The sequence below is a fragment of the Apteryx mantelli genome, chromosome 3 (genome assembly GCF_036417845.1).
Source record: "Apteryx mantelli isolate bAptMan1 chromosome 3, bAptMan1.hap1, whole genome shotgun sequence".
NCBI classification, from domain to species: domain Eukaryota; kingdom Metazoa; phylum Chordata; class Aves; order Apterygiformes; family Apterygidae; genus Apteryx; species Apteryx mantelli.
In genome coordinates this window covers 41,875,781-41,901,260 of record NC_089980.1, presented here as the reverse complement: position 1 = coordinate 41,901,260, position 25,480 = coordinate 41,875,781, and the positions used below count along the sequence as shown (strand labels likewise).

The window sequence follows — 25,480 nt, the reverse complement described above, 5'->3', positions numbered from 1 at the left end:
TGTTTTCTTTGTTTCATTGTCAGCTGAACAGAGAGCGACAGCATGACCTTTGCCAGAAGCAATTGGTATTCATAAAGTGGAGAATACATGGGAGACACTTTTGTTTTCTCTTTCTTTTTTTTAGATATGAAATCTGATTACTATTTTTCCTATCTTTGATAGCTAAACTCCCACAGATATCAATAGCTGCTGCAATCTGCCTTGTGCATTGACAAGCAGAGACTATGAAGAAGATGGAAAAAAGAGGAATTTTTTTTAAATTTATTAGCCCCTAGATTTCATTTTTTCCTAGGATACAAAGGGGTGGTGTTGGAGGTGGGTTATACAGTACATCAGAAATTTGACCTTTGTACATATCCTCCTTTTCATCAAGGGGATTGATGAGAGACTGAAAACAAAAACAAACAAAAAAACCCTCATGAAAACATACTTTCTGCTGTGGGGGAAAAAAACAACCTCAAACCAGTAACAAGGCAAATAAAAAAATCATCAAATCCCAACCAAAAGTCCACTCAACAAAAGGTATTATTATTTTTCCAGATGTCACTGTTAACACCATGATATTAAGCTTAACATTTGCTCTGATCTGTCCCTCTGGATGCCCTGTCTGCACTTTTGAGAATGTCACTTGCAATAACAGCCAGAGACATCCTAGCACCAGTCTTATATCCACAGAAGTGTATTTCTGAGGTTAAAAGAAGAGGGTGGAAAAAAACCCAAACCCTTCAAAATTAGATTTGTGCTGTTAAACCCATTTTACCTTCCTTGTTTAATCTTGTTTGACGGTTCACCAAGAGGCTGAGAAACTTTTGGAAAGCAATGCTAAATACAACTAGAAAATTCCTTGAAACATTCACGCATGGTTTAGCTGGGGCCAGACATGAAAGGTGCCATACGTGCCTATTCACATTTCATGACCTTCTTCCTCTTTATCCCCATTACTTATTTATTTACCTATCTTTTTGGCCATTATGATTGAGAACGTTCCCACCCCTCTCTTTTCAAATGCATGGCCCTGCAGCAAACCATGCTTTATCACACATGAGGTGAGAAGAGAGAGGGAGACACTGGTATTTACACTGTGCTTTCCATTACCCATTCTGAGCTCCCAAAAGTTCCTTTTGCCCCTATTAGGTCATTGTCATCATACTGCAAAAGCATGCCGTTCACAGAGAGGCTCCTCTTTGTCCAAATGTTTGTTATCTTTTTTGGGTAGGTGCAACACTGAGATGTGGCAAAGTCCCCCATGTCAAAAGAATGGCTGCGTTTAGTTTTGCCCTCCAAAGGCAATGTGAGGAGGCTGCGAAATTTGGACTCTGCTTGGCCCAGCAGTGGCTCTTTGTCCGAGTGGCGGGCCACTGTGGAAGTTCTGGAGTCTGTTGCATCCTCCTTTTTCTGACATTTCAGTTCCAGGGAGGCAAAAGCTCCCATTAGCCGGTCAATATTGTGTTTTGACCTAGAGGGGGGCCTCCACTTACTGGACAATGTGCCCTGTTCACTTTGGAGGCTATAGTCATCACAGTCGCGGTTATTCGCGGAGCTGGAGGAAGAGGAGATACTGCTCCGCATGGACTCACAGTTAAACTCCATAAGTTCATTTCTCACCACCACTTTGGGGTTGACTTGGGGCAGGACTCCATTCTGAACTGGTTGTGCTCCATTTGTTTGTGAGTAGACGTTGCTGACGTTGGACATCTTCCCCTGTGAATTGTTGCAGACCTTGTAGCGGACCATGAGTATAATAATGAACACCAATAAAGTTGCCACAATGATGCCTCCAATGATCAGAATCATGGTCCCACCCAGGAACTGGCTGTGGATGGACTGGCACTGAGGATAGTCTTCTTTGGTGAAGAACTGGGCACATCCCACAATGTTGGTGGCAGTAAGGGTCGTAGCTGTGTCATCCCACATTGCCAGGACACAGAGGTCATAGCCTGTCCCAGAAACAAGGTTGTTTACCACAAAGGCTTTGTTTGTAGCAGGAATCATCCTTTAAAAAGAGAGAGAGAGAGAGAGAGAGAGAATAAAATAGGTTACTCTTGACACTAAGGGAATAGACAGGAGGGCAGACATAAGAACAATGTGGTGTTTACTGTGCTGGGTCCTGGCAGAGATGAGCCAGAGTTATGAAGTTCAAACATATGTTCAAACTTCCCAATCCCTGTGGGTCCAGTATCCCAGCATTTAGCAATGCACAAGTTTTCAGGGCCATCTCTCTAATATGCAATAAAGGGTAAAAAAGAAAAAGCAGACCAAACTAGTCTGTTTTTTTTTTTCTCCTCACCTGCATCTGTCCTAATCTTAAATATACCTAAACCTGAACAAATAATTCAGAACAAAAATACCTGCCTGCAACAAGCAGTTCTTTCTGAGCATGCAAATGATCCTTGCCTTTGCTGAGTCTGAACCTGGCAGCCGTGACATTGCTTCATGGGTGCCTGAACATTTACTTTGTAACATCAGCAGGTTGCTTACCTTGTTAAGACAAGAGGCTACATTCAGGCTGCACATTTCCTGAAAATGCATGGCAGGCAGCCACCTCTCTCTCTTTCCCTGCTCCCCACCTCCTTTCCCCATCCTCCTACTCCCCGCTATGGAAAATGGCTCCTAGAAATGCAGATATCTACTTTGCCAGAGATTTCTCCTTGCAATCATCTTCCTCTATTTGAGTCAAAAAGAAATACTGGCATTGGCACTATGAGCTATGGAAGTGAGAGGAGAGGTAGGAAGATGCAAGTTTTTGGGTTTTTTTAACCTACTCAAAACAAAACCTAATTACAGCAAACTAATAGATAGACCCAAGCTGTACTCCAGGTTTGGTCATTTATGAGTGTTACTCTTTGCTGCCACAAAACTTAAGCAGTCATTTGCACCCATGCAAGGTTAGAGCATCGCTAGCATTCAAACTTATCAGATGGTAATGAACATGGTCTACCCCCACTTCACACTGGTGAAAACTGCAGCACAATAGTCAGGGCAGTGGCAAATCTCAGATTTAGTGCCTGGTGGGAGGCTAAGAATACAACCAAAGAGGTATCCTGTACATTTTTCTCTTTACCTCTCCATAATAATGGGTTTGAGTGAGAGAAAAAAGTTGAAATGAAAAAAGGAGCCCATTCTTACTTAGAACTACAGCTCTTTAGCATCAACAGCAAAGCAGCCCTCGAGGCACTTACACCACGGAGGAAAATGGTGTGAGTGCAAAGAGGAAGGCAAGGCCTGGCTAGAGGAAAACAGCATACTCTGCATGGGAGTGTCTGGCTTTCTTAGCCTCAAATAGCTATTGCAGTTAGCATAAATTACAGCACTCCAGAGGCCTTTCTGTGCAGTGGAAGGGAATGTGCCTGCACAGAGAAGCAGCAACATCAGGGCACTGCAAAGATGAGCTTCTGATCATCTTTGCATTTATGCGTTCACGCACACTTACACGCCCCTTCAGTGTGGCCACAGGCAAGGATGTGGCTCCTTTTTAAAAAGCAAACAAACAAACAAAAGAATTTTGTAAATAAAAGAAGTATCAGTGAGAGACAGCTGGAATAAAAACATCACCTGGTAGGTTTACTCAATGTTATATTTGAGATCTGTGGCACATTTATCATTGTAATAGAGCCATTCTGCACAAACACAGATGAGCTTTTCAGAATGAGCTGAGATCACAGAAAGCAGCCCTCCTGGAAAGCTCCAGATACATTTGCTAAAACAGTTGTTTATGGTCAAAATGGTTGTTCTGGAGTTATTTCGAATTGTTCTCCCCTCGCTGTGGCTCTTAGGACAACACACCTCCAGCCACTGTGGCTGGGGCAATGCTTGTCCTCTACTGAACTGTTCAACAAACTGTTTTGTACTGTCAGCATAACTAGTAGCCACAGAGTCTGGTACTGATTGTTCCTGTTGACTATTACTATATTTCTCCTTGCCTGAACTCTGTCCTAGCCATTACTGTAATTCACAAACTATTCTCCCATCTGTAAATAAGTGGGCCAGTGGGTTGGCAGTTATGACTCTATTTCTAGCTGGTATATGCTCTCACTTTTTCCAGCCTTTCTGTAAGCAGGGACATACTGAAAGCTTCAGAGGAAGGCCTGGTGTTGACTGAAATATCTCTGCCCTTGTTAGTGGTGTTGTCCCCCCACCAGATGATTCCCTCAGCTCTCCCATGTCCTGCAGATTGCAGGACCCCACTGTTTCCTGCAGGTCACTCATCCCTTGCTTTACGCCACTCTGAGGAGTGGAAAAGTTTTTCTTCTTTCTTTCCTTCCTTGCATAGGCTTCATATAGTCCCCATCCTGCCAAGGGGACTTCATATGCACACATCAAGAATGATATATGGAATAACAGAATCCTATCAATTCTCACATATACAGCTATATCTCATTTATTAACAGTGCTACTGACTGCTTCATATCTCGTGCTGTGCTACCTGATGCTATATTCCACATTCCACTATCACTCTGATCCACATGCTTAAAAAAGATCTGCAGCGCTTAAGTCTTTTAGAAGTTCTTTCACTATGAAACTCTGGTAAAAACAGGTACCACTGTTAGAAGAGAGAATAGTCAACCCCACAAAAAGGAGCCTAGGACTTTGGTCATAACTCTCAAAAAACAGAGCTATAGCACTATCAGTTAGAACAGTTCCTCTTGCCTTGCACCAGTGAAACACAGAGGTATCCTTATATTGTCTCCAAGCAAGCAGCAAATAACTGGGTTTACCTAATATGTAGCTTTACACATATCTTATGCATATAGAAATACAATAGTTCAGCCTAATGTACCATGCCAATTTATATAGTAAAGTATCAGTAAACACTGATAGCTTCAATTATTTACAACTTGTTCTCTTCAAATATAGAATACACACAGTCTTTCAAGGAAATATAACTGCCTGGAATATTTCAAGGGCTGGCAATCAGTGAGAGTGACACTGTAAGGCCAGTGCATTTTTGAAAATATGGCAGTGATGCAATGATGAGTCCTAAAGCCTGGCCAAGTTAACAGTTTTGATACTTGCCATAAAAGCTCCTCTTAGCCTTCGAAAGAAACTGAGTGATTTCTAAACTCAGTCAGTCCTGGCAGCTACAGCTGTGGTAGTACTGGGACTAATAATAGGTTTATAATGGAACACAGTTGCAATCCCAATATGGAAAAAGCAATCAACTCTCCATATACATCTACAACGAAGAATTTTGGATGGTTCTATAAATAAACTTCAAATGTTCTTGTAAAATATTCAAATTAATGTTATTGTAAAAGAACAGCTGAGCATAGGCATAAGCACCAAGTTCAAGAATACTAGGAGTTAAGTAACTAATCTCAGAAACAGCTTTCTAGCTTCTAGGGAAGATGATCTTGTTTTGATGAAGTTGCCAAATTGTAAGAGTATTTTGTGACTCTCTCCCAGCTTGAACCCACCCTTCCCAAACCTACTGCCAGTCAGCTATGATGGATGACAACTCGTAACATTCCCCACACCTAAAATCAATGAAGACACATTTTCACTCTGGGATACTGATGACTCTTTGATTATCCCCAGCGTAGGTAGCTGCAAGATGCCACTTCAATCTTTGGTTTACTCCAACCCAGGGGGAGGCTTTTCATAGATGCTCTGTACTTTACCACCATTAATCATGGAGGACCATTCTCTGCCATTTGGACTCAATAACTAGGAGTTGGGAGAAAACCAAAAGGAGTCTTTAAAATTGTGGCTGGTCAGCTCCCCCAAGAGTTTGTTCAGTCGACTTGTGGGCTAAACACAGAAAGTTGAGTTCAGGTAGTAAGAACCTATTGTCTGGTTCATTGGAGAAGATCAAAAACAGCTTTTGAAAGCTGAGAGCTTTTGAACTCAGAAGATCATTGTGCTCACAATGCTCACAGTCCTCAGATACCAAACCTATTGGATTGTACCAATATCTTGAAGCAAGGAGCCTGATATTGTTCATACGCTCTTCAAGGCAGTGTGATCTTGCAGAGCTGTTTCTTATCACAGAACTGGAGCAGAGACCTCAATTACACATAGCCTTATTTAGGAAAAAAAGAGAAACGGCTGACTAACTGCATGAGGAAATCAACAAGCAAAACACTTGCTTAATTTTAATCTGAGATTACTAGGATAGCTTTTAATGTGCACAGTTTAAGGAGCACAAGAATTGTAAGCATTGGAAAAGATTACTCAAGGGAAAGAAAACAAATACTCAAGCATAAGTGTAGTGACATTTCACAGCAGAGGATCTAAAAACAACCTTACCTCTACATATAGATAGACAATCCACTTAACAAAGGGGTATTTAAAACCTAATTAGAACAACAACAAATTTGAAAAGCCTCATGAGTCTTAAATCTCTTCTTTCTGAAATTTCACTGTGGTCCAGACACATATGACACAGTAATTTCTGTCTTTTGCCTCTATTTTATTTTTCTTGGGGCAGGAAGAGCAAGCAAATTTCCCCCATGCTGATGCTGGGATTTTGTTATCTGATTCTTAAGGTAGTTGCTGAACCATATCAGTGAAGATCAAAATAACTCAAGGAAAACCATTCATATAAGAACATGGTCTGACTTCTTTGAAAATCTTGCCTCTAAGGAATGAAATGAACATGGGTGTCCTAAAACTGACCTTCTTAATTTACAAAAAAAAAAAATCCTCTTATCTCACAGGCACAATGACATCACTTACTGAAAGAGGAGGGGAGCTACTGGCTGGGACTGGGGCATAGCAAAAGTGCCTGAAATGGAATAGCAGTAGATGATCCTGTAAGAATTTACATGTGATGAAGAGCTATGAGTATGAGATGACAATTTGCAGGGCTTTTGCAAACAATACTTTCCCTTCAATACATGGAGATTTATGTCTCATTTTCTGGAAGCACCAAAGTGAGACTGTAAGATCTGTTTTTTAAAAAGGAAGCATAGTTTTAGCACCCTTCTCGAATTCAACTCTATTTTCTACCCCCAACACTAAAAAGTCCTTGTTGTGTCCTTGAAGACATAACATATGTAAAGCAATTCTGTAATAACTCACTTCAGCTTGTGGCGATATTAAGAAAATTAGAAAATAAATGACTTAGAAATGCAGGAGAAAAAGTTTTGTTGCAGACTTCACTTATAAAACCAGATGCAAGTGCTCACTGAAGCTTGCAGAGAGTGAACTGGGCTGAGAATTTAGGAGACCTGACTTTTATTCCCTACTTTATCAGTTACACTGACATCAGGCTCTACTTTATCAGTAATTCTCAGTTCCTGAGAAATCATTTTGTTGTGCTGTAAGTCTCCTCATTTATAAAAAGGGGATAATGCCAGCAATTTCCTTTCAAAAGAGGCCTGTAGTATACGGAAGGAAATAGTAGATATTATGATTAGACTGTAATATACAAATGGGTTCTTTTCTTCTTTGTAGCATTGGGGATCAGTGAGAGCGAACTGCTGGTTAATACTGTGGTTATGCAAAACTGACAAATTAGAGAAAAGACAGATCAGGCTAATTGGCTAGGAAATTCTGTTCCTTTTCTCCATCATACGAGGGGTATGATACCATCTGGTCTTTGCTTGAAACTGGCTGCTTTAATGAGAGGACTGGCCAGGAGCTTTCAAGGTAATTCCTTTGGGAAGGCACTTGCATCTCCCCAGAGTCAGTTTTATGCTTACTCACTAGATTATGTTGCTTCTCTCATGGCCCTTTTTTGTATTATCCAGGGCCATACATTATCTATATTGCAACAATTTCTCTTTTTCAACTGAAAAGCATTTCAAACTGAAAGTCATGCTAATTTATTAAGTGCGTGTATCTGTAAAAAAGCCCGACTGCTAGGGCATAAACTTGCTGTGCCTAAACTGCTCTACCCAAATCCTTCATGTAGGTTCTACAGTATAGATGATGGGGTTCTGGTGCATGGGAATGTTTCTGGGCACTCTTTAATTTATTAATGCAGCTGTAGCCTGTACACTCAATGCAAAGTAAATGTTTCCAGTATTAAATATTGTCACCATGAACTACAAGTTTGTAATGGAGAGGGGAAAAGGAAGGGGAAGAGGGATGGCAGTGAGAAATGGCTACGGTTCTGTAAAATCTTATCCTGGTTATTTAGCACACTAACTTCCCTGTATAGAAATCCCTTACTGCGATAATATCAATCTCACTGCACCTTCCTAATCTTAAATTATCTCAAACACACAATTGCATTCACATAAGAAGTGCAAAATACCACCATCGATGATCTCAGAATTAAAAATTGATCCAAAAACGTTTAATACTGGAATCTGATGAATTTTGATTTTCCAGGGAAAATCTCAAGCTTAAATTAAAATCTCAAGTTAATTTAGTTCATCAGTAACTTCATCCTCTATTTTTTATTTATTTTATTTTTTTCCAACTCAACAGGTAATTCTTAAAGAATGATAATGCCGGCTAGGTCTCCTTGAAAGCACTGTAGAAAGGTCTGGTAGGGACCTGCTCCATCTTTCAGGTGGAGTGCCCACTTTCGGTCCCAGTGGGATTAAAGTGGGATGGTAGAGAATGGGAGGGAGGAAGTATCAAAAGTGACATACTGAACAGAGACTGGCTAAAGAGTCAGTGAGAAGAGTGGGAAATCAGAGGATGGACTTCATCGCTGGCAGAAATAACACATAAAAGACCCTTAAATCCTGGTGAATGTAACTTAGTGGCACACAGATCTTGCTTCTGAAAAATAGAGATAATAATGAGGTGTTATTTCAGGGATGACAGCTAAGGAAAGAAAGAATATCAGGCTGACATGAGCGAGTATGCAAGAAGAAAAGAGGATGATGAAAGTTGGTGGCTCTGGCAGTGTCAGAGCAGTAGAAAACAGGAGAAAGACAAAGGGGCTCAAAGCAGCCATTGGCAGGGCACTATCAGGCATGTGGTGACCATCAAAATGATGGAAGTAGATCAGTAGGCCACTGAATGGTGACCAAGATCACAGAAACAGATCAATACACAGCTGAGTGCAATCAAATGCAGGGGAAGGTCTTTAAGCAGAAAATGAGACAATCAGAAAGATAGTGAAGTGAATTAGAGCAGTAGGAAGAGTTTAGATGGTGGACAGATATTGAGAAGCCTGGAGAAAAGGGCAAAAAAGATCAGAAGAAGACTAGAAGGATCTAAATTGTACTGAAAATGTCACACATGATGTATTGCCCAGGAGCAAAAGCAAGGAATTGATGTATTTGGACTGCACAGCTAGCACTCTTCAGTGATGCCAACTTTTGTGATTTCCTTGAAAGTTTTATGGTATGTAGTGTTGTTGGCATTTTTATTGTTTTTTTTTTCCCCTGAAAGCCCCAGTTCCTGGAGTCACAGAATGAAAACAGAGGCTCAAGTGTTATTAAAAATCAAGTAAACCAACACTGAAGATTAATTTATGACCCTTAAAACTGCAAAAACAACAAAAAAAACCCTTGAAAATATAACTTCAATCATCCCAAAGACTCAGGAATTAAGAAACAAATACATAGTGCCAACTATTCTACCATGTGAAATCTCATAATTGTTTCATGCCTGATTCAAGACTTTTGAATCCGAGAATCTGAAAACGACATAGAGCTACTGTGACTTGCACCTGGAAAAGAGGACAGTTGTATCTGACTACTTCTGGTGTCCTGGGAATGAGACGGTTTTTAGTACTAGCAACATGGCATAATTTCTTTGTCAGTCATGCCAACACAAGAAAATGTCAGATAATACTGGGAGGTAGTCAGGCTTGTTCAGTAAACACTAACCCAACCCAGCATTAATATTTCCCTGCATTTTTTAATTTATCAGGTTTTGTGTCTTTATGACATACAATCATGATTTTGCCTCTTGATGGAACATTTATTATTAAACCCAAATCCCTTCCTGGTTTTCTGAATCTTGTCTCCTCATCACTCATGCATGCAGCTGCCCTTCAGAGAATCTGTCTTGTCAAATGAAACACATACATATTGTTTCATTATTATTTCCTAATTTGCTTACGCTCTTTTCTGCTCACATAGAAAAGTAAGAGGGTGGGGGGAGAAGATAGAGCCAAAAACAATTGATAAAAATCTGCCATGAAATGGTGGGCCAGGGAGTTACTGATAATGAATATATCTACAGAGCTACAGGGGAAAGAAAAAAAAAATAAAAGCATTGAACCTCTACCTCAGAGAATATAAATTTCTGGTGAGATCTATTAGACTTCTGAATGGTGTCCACAGGGGATGCACTAAGCCATGCAACAGGTTACAGAACAAAGCATAGGCTTCATTATTGCACGAGGCTGAGAAAGAGGCACTGTGGCACAAGGTATTCTGCTTCTCTCCATCACCCATTGCTCTAAGAGGCAATTCTCCTCTCCCTATTATTTCCATCCAGATTCTGGCCTACAGTAGGGATCCACAAGCCAGCAGAGCTGGTGAGGCACTTCTGGGTGAATGAAGACCACCAGACTCACTCTGTGATGCCCTGCATCAGGGAAGGTGCTCAGTTCAGCTCTCCAGGTGCAAGCTTCTGTACTGAGGCAACCTCATTTTGGTTAATGTTGGTAAGACAGCACAAAAAGGAGACTTGCAAGTTCCCTGCTCTACGCTATCATTTCTTTCACACGGACGTGACAGCAGCAGGCATTTGGTGCCCTGACCATTAACTTTAATCTCCTAAGGGAATACAGACATACCCCATGAACATTTGGCAGCACAAAAGATAAATTACATTCAATCAACCAAAGCTATTCAAATGCACAAAGAACACCTTTCACCTCAATATATCTGGGATACTAACTGCCTCAGAAAAAAATCCTCACACTGATTCAAATCCAACTAAAACATATTTAAGCTCATTAGCAGTATAAATGAAAGCCCACACAGTATTCCTGTTAGTAAATGTGAAGCTGAAGTATTTATAGAAACAATGCATAGCCATACCAATAAATTCACTCTGTATCATATTAATGTAGAGTCAGAGAGCTATCATAATTCTCAGCAGTGTTTTGAAGAGCCAGATTGTAAATCTGAGATTAATCAAAAAATACCTAAAGTCAGTAAGCTATTCTACTGATAGTCACAACAACACATTACAACACAATTTCCAAGGATGAGAACAGATAAAAGTTATGCATGAAAGGTGTGTTCAAGTCTTTGAAGAGTGTGTGTGACCTGGGACGCTGTTCCCAGGGTTTTACAGACAGATAGCCCATCTGCTTGGCTGAAGTGTCATGCTTATTTTCTCTCTCTCTGACCCAAGTAATTTTGAATTTTTTTTTACAGAGCTGAAGAGTTACACCAGAAAAGGTCATCTACCATACCAGCATGTAGCAGAGGTTCCTAGAAAAGAAACAATATTATAAATAATGAGCAAATTTAAGAGCTCAGAGGAAATTCATTTGCAAAAGGGATTCTGCTATTTTTCCAGCAGAACACAGCTGTGACAGTCAGCCACATGCTGTCCCTTCTTGCATGTTACAAGCAGAGCTGTCCGCTTACTTCAAGGCAATGAAATCTGTGCAAACGATAATGATAGGATCAAGAAGAGATGACTGGGATCCCATAGTGATTGTCAGCTGTTGACCTTCCTTTTCCATAAGAGTTCAGGTGAGCTGAAGTGAGGAGGAGAAGGATTTTGGGTGACTACTAGCAGCTTCTTCCAGGCTTACTATGCGGGCACTTGGTGCTAGCTTGCAACTCACATATCCTACAGGAACTCCATGCCCTACTACACAGGTTAATTTTATATCTAGAAGGTTGTGCTGGAATGCCACAAACCCCAGGCACTGCTTGAAGTGGTGTTCTGGCATGTTTTGTAATTGACTGGTCAAAATAAACTCCTGCAGGCTGTTCCAGGCTACTCTGTCACAAAGTCTTTTTGTACTGCTCAGAGAAGCTTGGTGCCAGCTAACAGAACAGCTAACAAGATTATTTTAACTATTCCAAATAGCAGAAAGATTCTTACAGATTGAGTCAGAAGTCTCAATATCAATGGAAACTCTGTGTATAAACTGATATACTGGCTTATATACAAATATATCTTAACATCAGTTTAAGACACAGTCTATATGCTATTATACAGTTTAATCATGTCTCATGTAAACATTCCACCAAAGTTCCCTTGGGCCCTGCTAACACTTCAGTAACTCAACTTGTGGATAAACTAAAGAAATCAGGAATGGTCTTCTCCCAGAATCCTGAAAACCTCTCTCACTAGGAAGCTGAAAGAATGAGTTTTAATATCAGTTGAGAGGCTGAGAGAACTGCATTTGCCAATTCTCCAAAAATGAGCCAAAGAAATGTCATCTCACCAAAGATACTGTCAGAGTATATACGTATATTCAGAGAAGAACATAGTCACAATTTAGCGATATGAAAGGGGACTTACTTGAAGAGATTTTTATCAGCACAGGAAGGTTGAAAAGCAAGCAGAGATCTGAGGAAAACTGAAAGATTGGGATCCAGCCCTCTAGCCCCTCAGCAAACATTTGAAATATCTTTTGTTATGTAAAATAGATACATCAGAATTGCTTGCTTCTTGTAAATTAGGAAAATTTATTGAAAAATAATAAAGGACGGTTTAAATAACAAACCTTTTATGTCAACCATCAAGCTTTTTGTTTCTGAATTAGAAGAGGGAGGAAATCTTTTGCAACAAAAAAACCTGCAAAATATGCACAGCAATGCACAAGGTAAAAAGAACCAAGATGATTCAGAGTGACTTTTACAATAACATTACGAGAAGAATATCTTTTCACTTGAAGAATGAGAACATAGGGTGTAAAAATCACTAAGGGTCAAAAGCATTGTCTCCTGGCAGGGGTGGGGGGTGGGGAGTATGGGCGAGAGACATAGACATGTAATAAAGACACTTCCTAAAGGAGAGGTTTGACATTGTGTCATTTTCTGGGTATTACAGGAAAGCAAAAGAAAAGGAAGGCTGGAAGGACTAGATAGGCTAGAAAGACATGAAGGCATATAGAATTTAGGAACTCTCTGAAAGAGACCAGAACATAGTTACATACTTTAAGTTTGTGACACCAAAATTAGATAAAAGCGTTTCTCTGCAACCAGAGACACCATGCTTCTTTCAAAGCTGAGGCTGGACTGAAGGGATACGCTGTGAAGAGGGACAAACACATCACTCAGTGAAAAGGAAGCTAAAATCCATCCAAGTCAGAAAACAGGCTTTCGTTTATAATGACCTCAGGAGGAAGAACAGAAGTTAATGGTAGACTCCACTAGTAGCACGATATCTTTCTAGAGGGACCTTGACAGGCTGGGGAAATGGGCAGAAAGGAACCTCATGAAGTTCAACACAGGGAATTGCAAAGTCCTGCACCTAGGGAAGAATAACTTCATGCACCAATACAGGCTGGGAGCCAACCGGCTGGAGAGCAGCTTGGCAGAAAAGGACCTGAGGGTCCTGGCGGGCAAAAGAAGATGGGGTCAGACTCTTCTCAGTGGTGTTCGTGACTGGACGCGAGGCAATGGGCACAAACTGAAACACAGGAAATTCCAGCTGAACACAAGAAAACACTTCTTTACTGTGAGGGTGGTTGAACACTAGAACAAGTTGCCCAGAGAGGTTGTGGAGTCTCCATCCCTGAAGATATTCAAAACCCAACTGGACATGGTCCTGGGCAACCTGCTCTAGCTGATCCTACTTGAGCAGGGGTGTTGGACCAGATGATCTCCAGAGACCCCTGCCAACACCAGCTATATTGTAATTCTGTGATTCTGGCCTAGAATTATGTTTCTCTCCTTAAGGGTCTTAGACAAGTGTCACAGATTTCTAGTACATGAACGAAGTGCACTAGAAAGTAGTTCACTAGTGTTCTTTACATGCTACAAATGAGACATAGAAAACTGACAAAAGTTGCCAAGGGTCATCTCATAGGCTAACAGCAATGCCCGAAAGTGAAGGTAAGCACTCCAGAATACCAGGCAGCAGGTCCTAACAGTGAACCTATTGCAGAGAAAAAAGCATAGGCAATATTAATTGGATTTTCTTCTTCCAGCTACTAGCATATACTTTTGAAAATATATATTTGGCCCTCCTTGTGTTTCCTCTCACTCACAGAAAGCAGAAACAGTTGGAGTGGAACTATATCCTACTTTTCAGCAAGGTGACATACTAAAAGGTAAGGTTACTAATAGAAGACTGCTCAGACTTTATTTCTCCCCTTTATTTCAGAGAACCACAACTGACCTGTGTAGGTTTGATGGTATGACGCTAAGAAGAGACTAAATCATGTTTTAACCTCTCCAATTAATTAAAGCTTTACCTGGGTCATGAGATTTACCCATGAGATTTAGAGCTTAAGTTACACAGTTTTGCTGAATATGGTTTTAGGATCAAATGGACTCAGACAATGCACAACTCACCAGCAAGTGAGTTTTTGCATGAAAACCAGTCACAACTCATGCTAGGCATGCCATCAGTCTGTGGATATCCCTACATCCAGATATGGTATGTCTGTTACTTATTTACCATGACTGATTATTAGTTATCGTGCCTAAGGTACTCACAATCACAGATATTTCATTGTCCGCCAGTAGAATGAAAGTCAAAGGAGCTTCTGCACATTACAGGTATCCTTTTGAAGTCATTACAGATAATGGAGAACAGTTTGTGAATAATTTCTTTGAAGAAATATTGAAACAGGTAAGACCTCCCTGCACTACTGAAAGAGTAGTGAAAGAATGGACTTTTTAATCTTTGCTTGAAAAACTTTCAAAGCAGTGAGCAATGAAGGAAAAGACTGGCAGACTGCTCTGCTCTGCAGACTTTCAAGTATAAAGGCTGCAAAACTATCTCTTCTTCACTCTGGAAAATCTTCCCTGAGCTTCCCTGTCGTAACTCCAGATAGCATAAGTAAGAAGGACATGCAAAAATGACACTGAAAGTTAAAAAAGGAGAGTATGGAATAAAATGCAAATCAAATACACAGTGATACTAAACCCACAACTTTTGCCCACTTGGAGAATACAGACTTGTTTGTCATCTCTCCTATCAGAGAAGGGAATGCTGTTCTCATCCTGTCAAAATGAGCAATAATAAAAATTTGCCAAATGTTCATTGATCTTTAGGAGAAAAATGGATGGACTGAACCTTGATTCATAATATCGAGCAGTATCAAAACCTGAGTGTGACCCTTCTGAAAAGACTAAGAAATATAAAGCCAGGATCTATCATTCCTAGAAAGGAAGGGAAAATAAATACTCTAAGAAAACATCACTCCATAAAAATCCAAGATCCCCAGCTTCTTGGAGAACACAGCCAGCACTGCATTCTAAGGTATGCTAGTTCTATGATTTCCTGTACGTATACTTGTCATAAGTGCTATCAATAAGGGCTTTTTACTCATCATTTCTAATAGCCAACGTAATCCTCCAGAGGAAGGTTAAATACATCCTTCCTTAACCACTACATGGGCTAAAGGGCTTCCTTACAATCTGCAGTCAAGGAAGAAAGAACTTTTGTTGCTCTTACTAAAGCATCTTCCCTTGTTTTCTCAATAAATAAGCACACCAGAAGTATGGGAGTGCAGCTCAGCTTGTATGAGCAAGAGAATAAGGTAGGCAGGAACTTTATTCTCTTGTGGAGCCCTGTGAAGGGATTGCTTCACGTGGTAATACTGCTGATTTTGGCTTCCCTAAAGTGAACTGGACTGGAAAAAGTCCTAAAATTGCCTCTGCACCACCGAATACATAGCTACTTGGCTCTGAGTTCTCTTTTCCAAATCATGAGTCCTCTTTCTAGGTTACTCTGAGACTGTGCTGTTCATGTGATGTATGGAGCTTGGCTAGGAACTACCCTCAGTCTGTGGCTGGATCTAAGCAAAGCAGTGTCTGTCTTTTTGCTTAAGGAGAAAATGAGGGTTAAACTTGAGGCAGAATCTTTCACTGTGACTGATGAAATGACCTTTCCTACCTTCTTGCTCAGGAAGTCTTCCAGCTTTGGAGTGTGGGGAGTTATTTTTCTGAAAGTTTAATTAGTCCTTCCTTGTTTCTCTGCCTCATCAAAACGACAGCAAGAGGAAGAATCACCAGCAGAAAAAATGACGCTGGTAAAACTGCTGAACAACAACTCTGACTAAACAAGGGTAGAGGATGTGGCCTGTCCCAAGGTGTCTCTAGGTAGAATACTTGTATTTCCCCCAAAACAATGCAGCAAAGGAAGCAGAATGGGAATTTTTGCTTGGAATGGGAAGATAAGAGCTGTCTCTTCTACTCACAGTCTGCTTGGGACCAGCCTTTGATCATGACTGAGCCTTTGTTTCCACCATCCTTGGAGGTAGCTCAGACAGGGTGCATGCCTGTCTTATTCCTGATGCTTTCGCAAGTAGATTGTACAGGTGAGAAAAATCCTATGACCAAGCACTGCTAAGTCTTTGTATCTGTTTTAGAGTTCAGGATTCTTTGCAGAAGAGAGATTTAGGGTGCAGTCCTTTGCTGGACATGTGCATGTCATCTTTGCAGGTGTGTATTTGTACTCTTCCCCTACACTGAGTGAGAATCTTTTTCCCTAGACCTGACTTTGGAAATATTGGCCCTGCTGTGACACTGCCAACAATTGTTTGGTGGCAGGAAAGGATCACATTCAGGGATGAAATGGAGACAGCTCAAGCACTGCAGTAAACTTCTACTAGCCACTGCTTTTCACACAACTTTTAGAGAAGTTACTATCTGATGTGTCTTGTGGGTGGATTATAATTAACTTATCTCAGCCAACAGAAACTACAGACTGAGCCAAATGATTCCCCACAATGTGTGTGCTTCTCTCTTCCACATTAGCCTAACTATAAGGCACAAGCCAAAGACTGAGTCTAGTTCTAAATTCATGTAACTATGCACCTAATGAAGGTATAATTCTGACTCACAGTGATTAAATTTCAGTGAAATATTAAAGGATGCTTAATTGGTTTTAGCACCTCAGCAGTAGAAAAGAATTTATTCTGTCATGACTAAACTTCATAACCATGTTTCAGAAAATTAGTTGCTTTTTAATGACTGTGCTGGCAACTTTTTGCAGTGCCATAGAAAAGGTGAATAAACATAAAAGTTCTTATAGTCACAGGTGTAATTTCCAGTCTCATAGTGTAAATACACAGTGACCTACCACAGGGTAGCAACTCACCTAGCTCTTGTTTTCTCCTATACACTCTGCACTTGTCTGTGGATACTGGCCCTTTTATTCTCCAAAGAGCCCCAGAGCATTCATACACATATTTCTGAATCTGCCAATATTTGGAACTTTTTTAACTTGGTCTGGAGTGAATCACTCTGCTCTCCCTCCAGCATGAAGAGAAGTGCAATTGCTGCTCCTGAACATATGGTACAGCCTAAGAAAAGGGTAATCATGTAGGAGTATATCCGTATGGATCACTTACCACACAGTCTCCACCGGAGAATTCTAAGAGATAGCATCTCTTTTTCTTTCTCAAAATGTTTGTGTTCAAAATTTTCTGTCTACTGTGTTCCAGCATGCTCATGGTTCCTCAAGAGAGGAAAGCCCACTCCCATTACAAGCAACCTTTTACCATTCTACTGCCAGGGACTAGTTATACCAGTTGCTAAAGAAAACATACAAAAATTATCCTCCTTTCTGTATTCATCATCCTAGATTTGTCCAGAGTCATTTCCCATAAGAATGAGATTTTCAGATACTGAAGTAGCTGGTGAAATGTTAATGAATATGTTTGTCTCTGAAGAGAGCAACTTGTAATCACTTGAAATGGAGATTTTCAAAGTTACAAATTTCTACACTGTTCTCAGCTTGAGAGATAATGTGGGCATGATGTTTGCTCCCAGAACAAGCTTCTCAAATTACAAGATTTGTTTCCCTCAAGAACCTATAAATGTCGTCTGGGAGACCTAGGTGATGGAAAAAAAGGATCACCATTTCGCAGGAATTCAGAGCAGTTTTATGCAAATACTTTGAGGACCTCAAAATGCTGTAATCAATATCCAAAATTATCCACTTAGAATAGTCTCTAATGGAAACCCTTTATAAAAATCAAGAGATAGCTACCCTAAGTTGAGGGATCACCTGGCTCTATTCTTGGGTACCAGACAAACAAGTGGATTTGGCTGATAGGATGTTTCTATGCATTGGATAACATAGATGTAAGGCTTGCTAGAGCAATCGCTACTGCAGGTGCTCACACAAAAGTTTACTATGGCATGACAAAAGAAGGTCTAGCTAACAAATCTGACTAATACACGAATCCCCTACCTGAGCAGAAGTTGCAAGGTTGATGATGGCTGATATCAAGTGTGCATCCTTTTCAGGATGGGAGGAAGAAAAACTTGCTATAGATATAGGATGACTCAGATAAAGTATATAGGACAGTATGGCCATAAAACATGATCCAGATAAAATGCAAATATATCAGTTGTTTTTCACCATGGTATAAATGAGAGTAGAGGCACAGAAATGAACACAGTAGTCTCAGGGAGCCTTTTGGCATTGAGATTGTTCACTCAGCCACCAGCACACTATGCCGTAACTCTTTCTCCAATGTTTATAAGCAGAGCTGTTTTAGGGTTATGCTTATGCTCATTAAACCTGGACAAACCTGTACTGCTGGACTGAGTCTGTTGTTATTTTTTAAAAGAAATCTGATACTGCAGTCTTTCAACTGCAGCCCTGCTGGCACTGCAGTACTTGAGACCTTGACACTGATATATCAATAACACCAGCAGAAGCAGCAAAGAGGAAGACACTGATGAATGAGTCTGGTGACCACTAACCATCCCAGACAACAACACAGCTAAAAAGACAGGTCTAGACCAGCCCCCTTCCACAGTGACTGATGGCACAGAGTGAAGGCTGAAAGGCAGAGATGTGTCTGCAGTGTTCAAAAGATCTTTGCATACAACTGTCCAAGGGACTGACTGGCAAAAAGCATCCCCAACCAAGAAAGTGCAGATTTTCATAATTTTCCCTCTCAGTGGCAGCCCAGAGCTGTAACTCCGATTCATAATTCACTCTTCTCAGTTTACACACAAGTAGAAATATCCCATGCAAGCTGAATCTTGCTAAGATGAAATCCATTGAAAAGATACCAGAGGAACAGGCTAGGTGAAGCTTAATAGTTCATAACTTAATAGCTTATCCAGTGAACAAACGACAATATAGAGACTTTGATCCTGCCAAGTGCTTTCTGCTCCCATGGGAAATTGCTCAGAGTTTGGTAGGATATAACCAGCAGTCTTTGAAATGTGCCTGGTGTTTTCATTAATTCATTACTTGCAGAGCTGTAAGGGGAGGGCTGATACTTAAAGACATGCACTGACTGAAAGTTTGACAGCCTTCTACGGTGTCAGTTACAAAGAGTCTGCTTAGTTGTCAAGGAAGGCAAGGCCACGTAATACCTATTTTTGATAAGGCCTAAGAAGATCCATTCAGCGTAACTGCTGTGACATAACTGTCAGTTAAAGTAATAGTTATTCATATTCACAAAAGGTAAAGCAATTGCAATTTTAATGTATACAATTGTAGTCACGTACGCTGAGTTTAACTGAACCTATTGACTTTACTGGAAGATTTGATTGGCAGTTTGACTGCTTTTACATTTTTGCCTTTATAGGTGGCTGGTTCACAAATGTTAAGAGCAGTATGGATGGTTGTGCACATCTAGTCTGACCTTTTGGACAGCATTGTCCATCATAGGCTTGGAAGTTTTATCCAGGGATTCTTCCACTGAGCCACAGCACACTGGTTTAAAAAGACACCTAATCTTAAGGATTCCTCAGGGAATCAGTAGCCCCATCTTCTTCTACTGGCTAATACTGCAAGGTTAAAATCTTGCAACTCATTTCCAATTTTTAGCTCCAGGCTGAGAAACATAAACACTGATTTATGTACCTGCATATAAAGCCAGACCAATAAGTTAATAACGGATGTTGAGACAGGGTGACAAAGCCAAAAAGGTGTTTTTTTTCTTTTGGGAGAGTCAGAGGGTAGTATGGACGTGCATACTTGGGGGAGGAAGGCAGGGATTTGCTGAGATTTGGAAGACAGTGTCATGGGTGATGGATGGCCTGTTAACAGCTAAGATGGCTGGCTAAACAGCCTGTGGCACCTCATAAAATAGTTGAAGGATAGACTTGAGAAAACCCAAGTAGACACAAGCAATCTGTACCAGGACAAAGTGAACATGAAGAAGAATATTCAGAGATTACTTGAGGGAAAAAGTACTAGGACAAGTGGTTGAAATCGAAGGGGATGCACCGGGTAAAGTGGAAAACTAAGCCATTAAACACGTAAGAGGAAAGAGAAGGATGTCCCACGTATTTAAAGCCAGTTCTGGTGTGCCCAGACACAGGTCATTTATTTTGTAGTCAGTCACTTAAAATGTACCTGTGGCTGTGATGTACTTTTATGTGTTATTATTATATTAAGAGACACACTGAAATAACATTTAGAAGCTTCAGCTGAGGGCCACAGGATCACATAAATACATAACAACATAAAACCAGTGTCTTTGCATTTAACATGTTAGTTGAAAAGTTTCTATAGTAATACTCAGTTCTAAGGTGTCTCTATCATCATTTTGATCATCATGAACTCAGTGGGGGGAAGCCAGTATCACTCAGCCTAAGGGTTTTGTGCAGTAGATTTTTAATGCTTTCATGATAAGGCATTTTCAAAGTTTTTGCTGCCTAGACGAAATAAAGATGACCTTTATGCTTTACTTTTCTCTATTCAAGGTCAACAGCGGTTCTGTGATCTACTGACAATGGCACATGCTGCCTACTGAGGAAAGGACATCCCATGGCTGTCAGTGATTAATAGTTGTATTTCATTCTCCCCAGAGCCATAACTCACTCAAAGCTTCAGCATTTGAGAATGATGGAACTTCCCTGGAATAGATAAATCCATAAATCCTCCCCAGCCACCAAAAAATTGCCAGCTCTCTAGGAGTTTCTTCACAAGTCAGGCTATAGTTTTCAGATTAATATGTGCATGTAACAGAAGAGGGGGAAAAAACAGGTCACCAAGAGGAAAAATCAGAGAGGTAATTTAAGGTTACAGTTACTTTCCACACTCTGTTCACTATTGTTCACTTTGCAGGAAGAAAATGTCAGACAGGTGGACATCATGTATTGTCCACAGTACCTGCATCTGCCACAGTAAATTCATTTGCGATTGTGCTGGGAAATATATTCTGAAGCACGGGACTTCTCCCCAAAGCATCCATATAAAAATATCACCAACCAGTCTTCAGAAGCACTGCCTGCAGGAAAAGCGTATCAGTCACATCATTCAGAGTTATATTTGCTGACTTTAGCTACCAAAAGTTTTTATTCCTGATAGCTCTGTAGAACAAACTCATGTATCAGAGAGAGTGGGACTGTGTTTAGGCTAATGTATCATCTACAAATGGCTACTATGCTCCAGTTACAGCATATTTGTTGCAGGCGACATGACAGGAATAAATGTGCTAGCAGGGTTGGGGGGAAAGGCAGCAGAGGGGTCTGTATGGTCTCTGTCTTCTGCATGGGCAGCAAATAGACAGGGCCCTCCAAAGGGAGAGGCAGAAACCTGAATGATGCTCCTATTCAGACTCCATCCTTGGAGGCATTTGTCCCCTACTCCTCTTGAAAATTGAAGTGAAGAGGGACTGGCTTCCTCACTCAGCCACTGAAAGGTCCATCTTCCCAGCTGGCCAAAGCTCAAAATTCACTGGTGCTGAGAGGGAGAGTCCTGTCTCCTGCCTGGCTGCACCAGGAGCTGGCCCTGCTGCCCAGGGGCTGAGGCGAGTCAGGCTCACAGATCCGACTGAAATGTGCTCCCCAAGGTGCCAAAGAGCAGCTGTCACGGAGCTGTTACAGCGGGCTGGAGCTGGCGAGGGAAGGCAGGGGTGGGAGGAGGAAGAGTAACCCTCCTTCAGCAGCCAGGTAGTCTCAGATCAGTTTAAGCTGACTGTGCAATCACAGTCTAAATTAGATGCTGAAGTCAGGTGATACGAATACCTCTCCTGGGGAGCCAGGCAGTGAGTTTGTGTGGACTGTCAGTCACAAACAACGTTTTTGTAAACAAAACAAAAGGCATGTGAAATTGCCAAAATGCTAAGTGTAGAAACTCTCCGTTATACACCGTAAGGTTCTGCTTTGAAGTTCACAGTAGAACTTTCATAACAGAAAAATTTCCTGTAGGTCTCAGGAGCTGTAGTTAATTTGCACAAATATTTTAATCAAAACTAAGTAGTTTTATTTGCATTTTTTTTAAAAAGTGTTCATGGATTCAAGAAACAAAAATTTAACCTTTTCAACTACTCAATATCAAAAACTTAGGGAGTTTTTTTTTTACTGTTCGCTTTTCAGTGAAAACCTATAAAAAATAATGGAATAGAACATTATTTCCTAAATATTTTCTTTACCTGTTGTAAAATTTTACTTTACATTTTGAGTGAAGAAGAATTTTAATTTTATAGGAATTTTAGCTATGGCCTAATTTAGCAATGGCCTAATTAAGAAAATCTTGAATATGGCTTTGAGTACTTTCTTCAAAGTTTTGGTGCTTATCCAAATCTGACTGAACGTCAGTGAAATCTCCATAGCTTCTGAGGATGCAAAATAGAACTGGAAACCACTGAAAAAGGCTGTTCTGCTTCTATTCTTGGCCCACTCTATAGCAAGAGAAAGCACCTCATGTTATTCCAGTGCTGGAGCAGAGCAAATACCGAATTCTTAGAGAACTGTTAGTTAACCCATCCTTAAAAGCAATACTGCATTTCTTATCTCTAGGCCCACATGGCAGGTTGCTTCCACTTTTTGATTATCTCAACTGTATTTGCCATTATGTACATGAATGACAGATACACCAGGACCATCCCACACAGACTGGCAAATCATGTCCTAAGTATATATTCATCTGCCAGTGTTCAGTAAAATAATGGCATAAAGGCCATCTGGAAATACTGACGTCAGAAGAGAGAGCAAGGATAAGCTTGCCAGTCAGATCATAAAACGTGATCCCAGATGACTTATCTAACATATACATCCCAAACAAAAGAGATCTGCACAGAAATGTCAGAAGTCATACCTGGCATAATTAAACTAATTAGCAAAAAAGCTCACAAAACTTTCAACCTGATTATGCTGAATAGCAAGTAAGCTGAGGACATCTCAATCTGGTCATAAACCCCATTAAAACACAAGTGGAAAAAGGGGATCCAATCCTAACAGAGTCTGTTGGCTGAGTAGAGCCACAAAGGCTCTACTCAGCCTCTTGATTTGTAGCTAAAATCCATGGGTGAATGAAATGAAAGAGAGTAGAGATTGCATTAATCAAAGTTACATTCAGCTTATATTTGGGAAGAGGAAAGGAGGGGAGAAAGATAAAGAATTTTTATTTCTAGTTCCCAGATTGATCCCTCTGCCTTTATGCATGCTTTCTTTGTGGTCATATATATGACCCTTTTCGTACTGTATTTTCCATCTTCATTCCTCTCCCTTTAGCTAAGTGTTATGAAGCTCTGTGCCTTTTTGAACTGGCATTAAGACAACATGTAAGAGACAGCACCCTAGATCAATAGCATGTATGTCACCTGGTTAGTTATGTAGGCACTGCAAAGGAAAAGGACAACACACTGTGCACTCAAAATTGAGCCAAGCATCTGGAAAAGAAGGGGCTTTGCTTTTCATATATGTGCAAAACTTAGCAGGAAGGCTGCAGCTGGGATGGGACAAGTGTGGAATTTATTGCTAGTGTCAGAGAGTGATTGAAAAATGTGACAGCTTCCAGGGCATGAATTGTAGTAGGAGATCTTAGGTTCCTTGAGCTGTAGTGGACTGCTTCGGCATAAGGCAGAGCTGTTCAGTTTCTGTCCAGCAGAGGGATTCATTACTCACACCAAATCATCCTGTCGCTGAGTTAGCTTGTGTAAAGTGCACAAGTATTTTCCATTAGCTCCATGTCTCTTGGTCTTTCAAAGCTATTACAAGAACTAACATTAGATATACCTCACAAAACCATGGTATTCTGAGGGCAAAGGTGGTTGAATACCTCAAATGAAACATATTCTTAGTGTTAAAATAGGGGTTTCTGCTAGACACAAGTTTTTCTTATTTTCTGTCAAGACAAATGAGAATGAAAGTTACAGCTGCAGGCACTCACAGCACTCTTCCTCTCCCTGGCACCTGTGATGGGTGCCCTGGGTCTGGACCTCACTCTGCTCCTCCACCACACCTCCGCTCCTTTCCCTTTCCCTCACAGACAGCCTCCATTTCCCATCGTGCACCCCGAGCTTTTCTGTACCATCGTACCATTGCCTCGCCACTGTGGGTGCTGAAAGGAGGGAGAATATGTTGGGGTGTGAAGCATCCTGTGGTCAGGAGAGAGAGCGAAGTGTATATGACAAATTTAGGAAGCTTTGTTTCCAGAAGGAGAACCACCCCCGGGGGCATGATGCATGGTGGGGATAGAGCTATCACTCCTGAGGCTCTAACATCCACAAAGAGATTGATAGCAACATTTCCACATTTCCAAATGAATTATTTTAAAAGTTTTCTTTCCATAAGCAAACAAAACAACTGTTATGGAGACTTTTCAGCCTGATTCTTGACAGAAACAGATGTTGCAATATTGGAATTTCCCATGGGACAGATATTCCAGGGTTTGTTCCATTTTAACAGGAATAGAAAATAAACTTGAGTTGATATATGGTTTTCTTCTTCATAGCTTTTGCAGAGGCAGGTGGCTGGAGGGTGTTCCAGACAGATGTTGCACACTGCCGCTGTGATTGTGAGACCAAATAGTATGAATCTTTTTTCTTTAATTAGTTTTTAAATCTGTTCCTTTATTCAATGTGAGGAAAATCAATTACTCTGCAGTTTTGTCCCATCACATGACAGATAGGTTTGCTTTGGGTAAATTGAGGCACCAGCTTCAAAATTTCCATAAGAAAACATCTTCCATTTGGTAAACCAGTAAATATGACTTGCTTTGAAAAAGCAGCCTAGAGGTCTTTTGAGTATACATCTCTATGTCACCAACAAGTTTAACTAGGGTTACACAGAAAAGAGGAAATGGCAGAAGCCAGGAAAAAAGTTCTGATTTGAAGGTTCTTGCTGATCACATCCTCAAGGTCTTTCTCTAAGCAGAAGGATGGACTCTGCTTCTATGGCTAGACTCCCTCTGCTTCCCTATGAACATGGAGTGCTTCTGAACTGAAATCACATAAAGAGGGGTAGAAAACAGGTTTCAACCTGGTACAGACATATATAGCTTCAGTAACTCATGTACGTGATGCTCAGCACACACATTAATCCAGTCTTAAATGGAGAGGTGAGGGGGCCAGTAAACTTTCAGGAGGTTGATCCAATGTTGACTACCAAAGCTAGAAATTTTTCAGGAGAGGGCAGATAGACCAGTTTGCCAGTCTTCCTGACTCCACGAGCCACAGCCTGTATACACCCGAGAGCAACAAGATACATACCAGACATTTCTGAGTGCTGATGAGGAGGGGAGGCAGGAGATGTTTAAGGTTCCCCCCACAGAACCTCTT

At 40.7% G+C, this 25,480-nt stretch overlaps 1 protein-coding gene across 1 annotated transcript in view; it reads right to left on the bottom strand.

Moving 5' to 3' along the window:
- Window positions 1-247: 247 nt before the first annotated feature.
- The window catches only part of LRFN2 (leucine rich repeat and fibronectin type III domain containing 2), a 41,332-nt gene continuing 16,099 nt past the window's right edge, over window positions 248-25,480 (bottom strand). Inside the window, exon 2 of the mRNA XM_067294707.1 lies at window positions 248-1,993. Within this exon, the coding sequence (XP_067150808.1) occupies window positions 1,075-1,993 (919 nt within the window). The 3' untranslated portion in view covers window positions 248-1,074. The remainder of the gene's footprint in view (window positions 1,994-25,480) is intronic.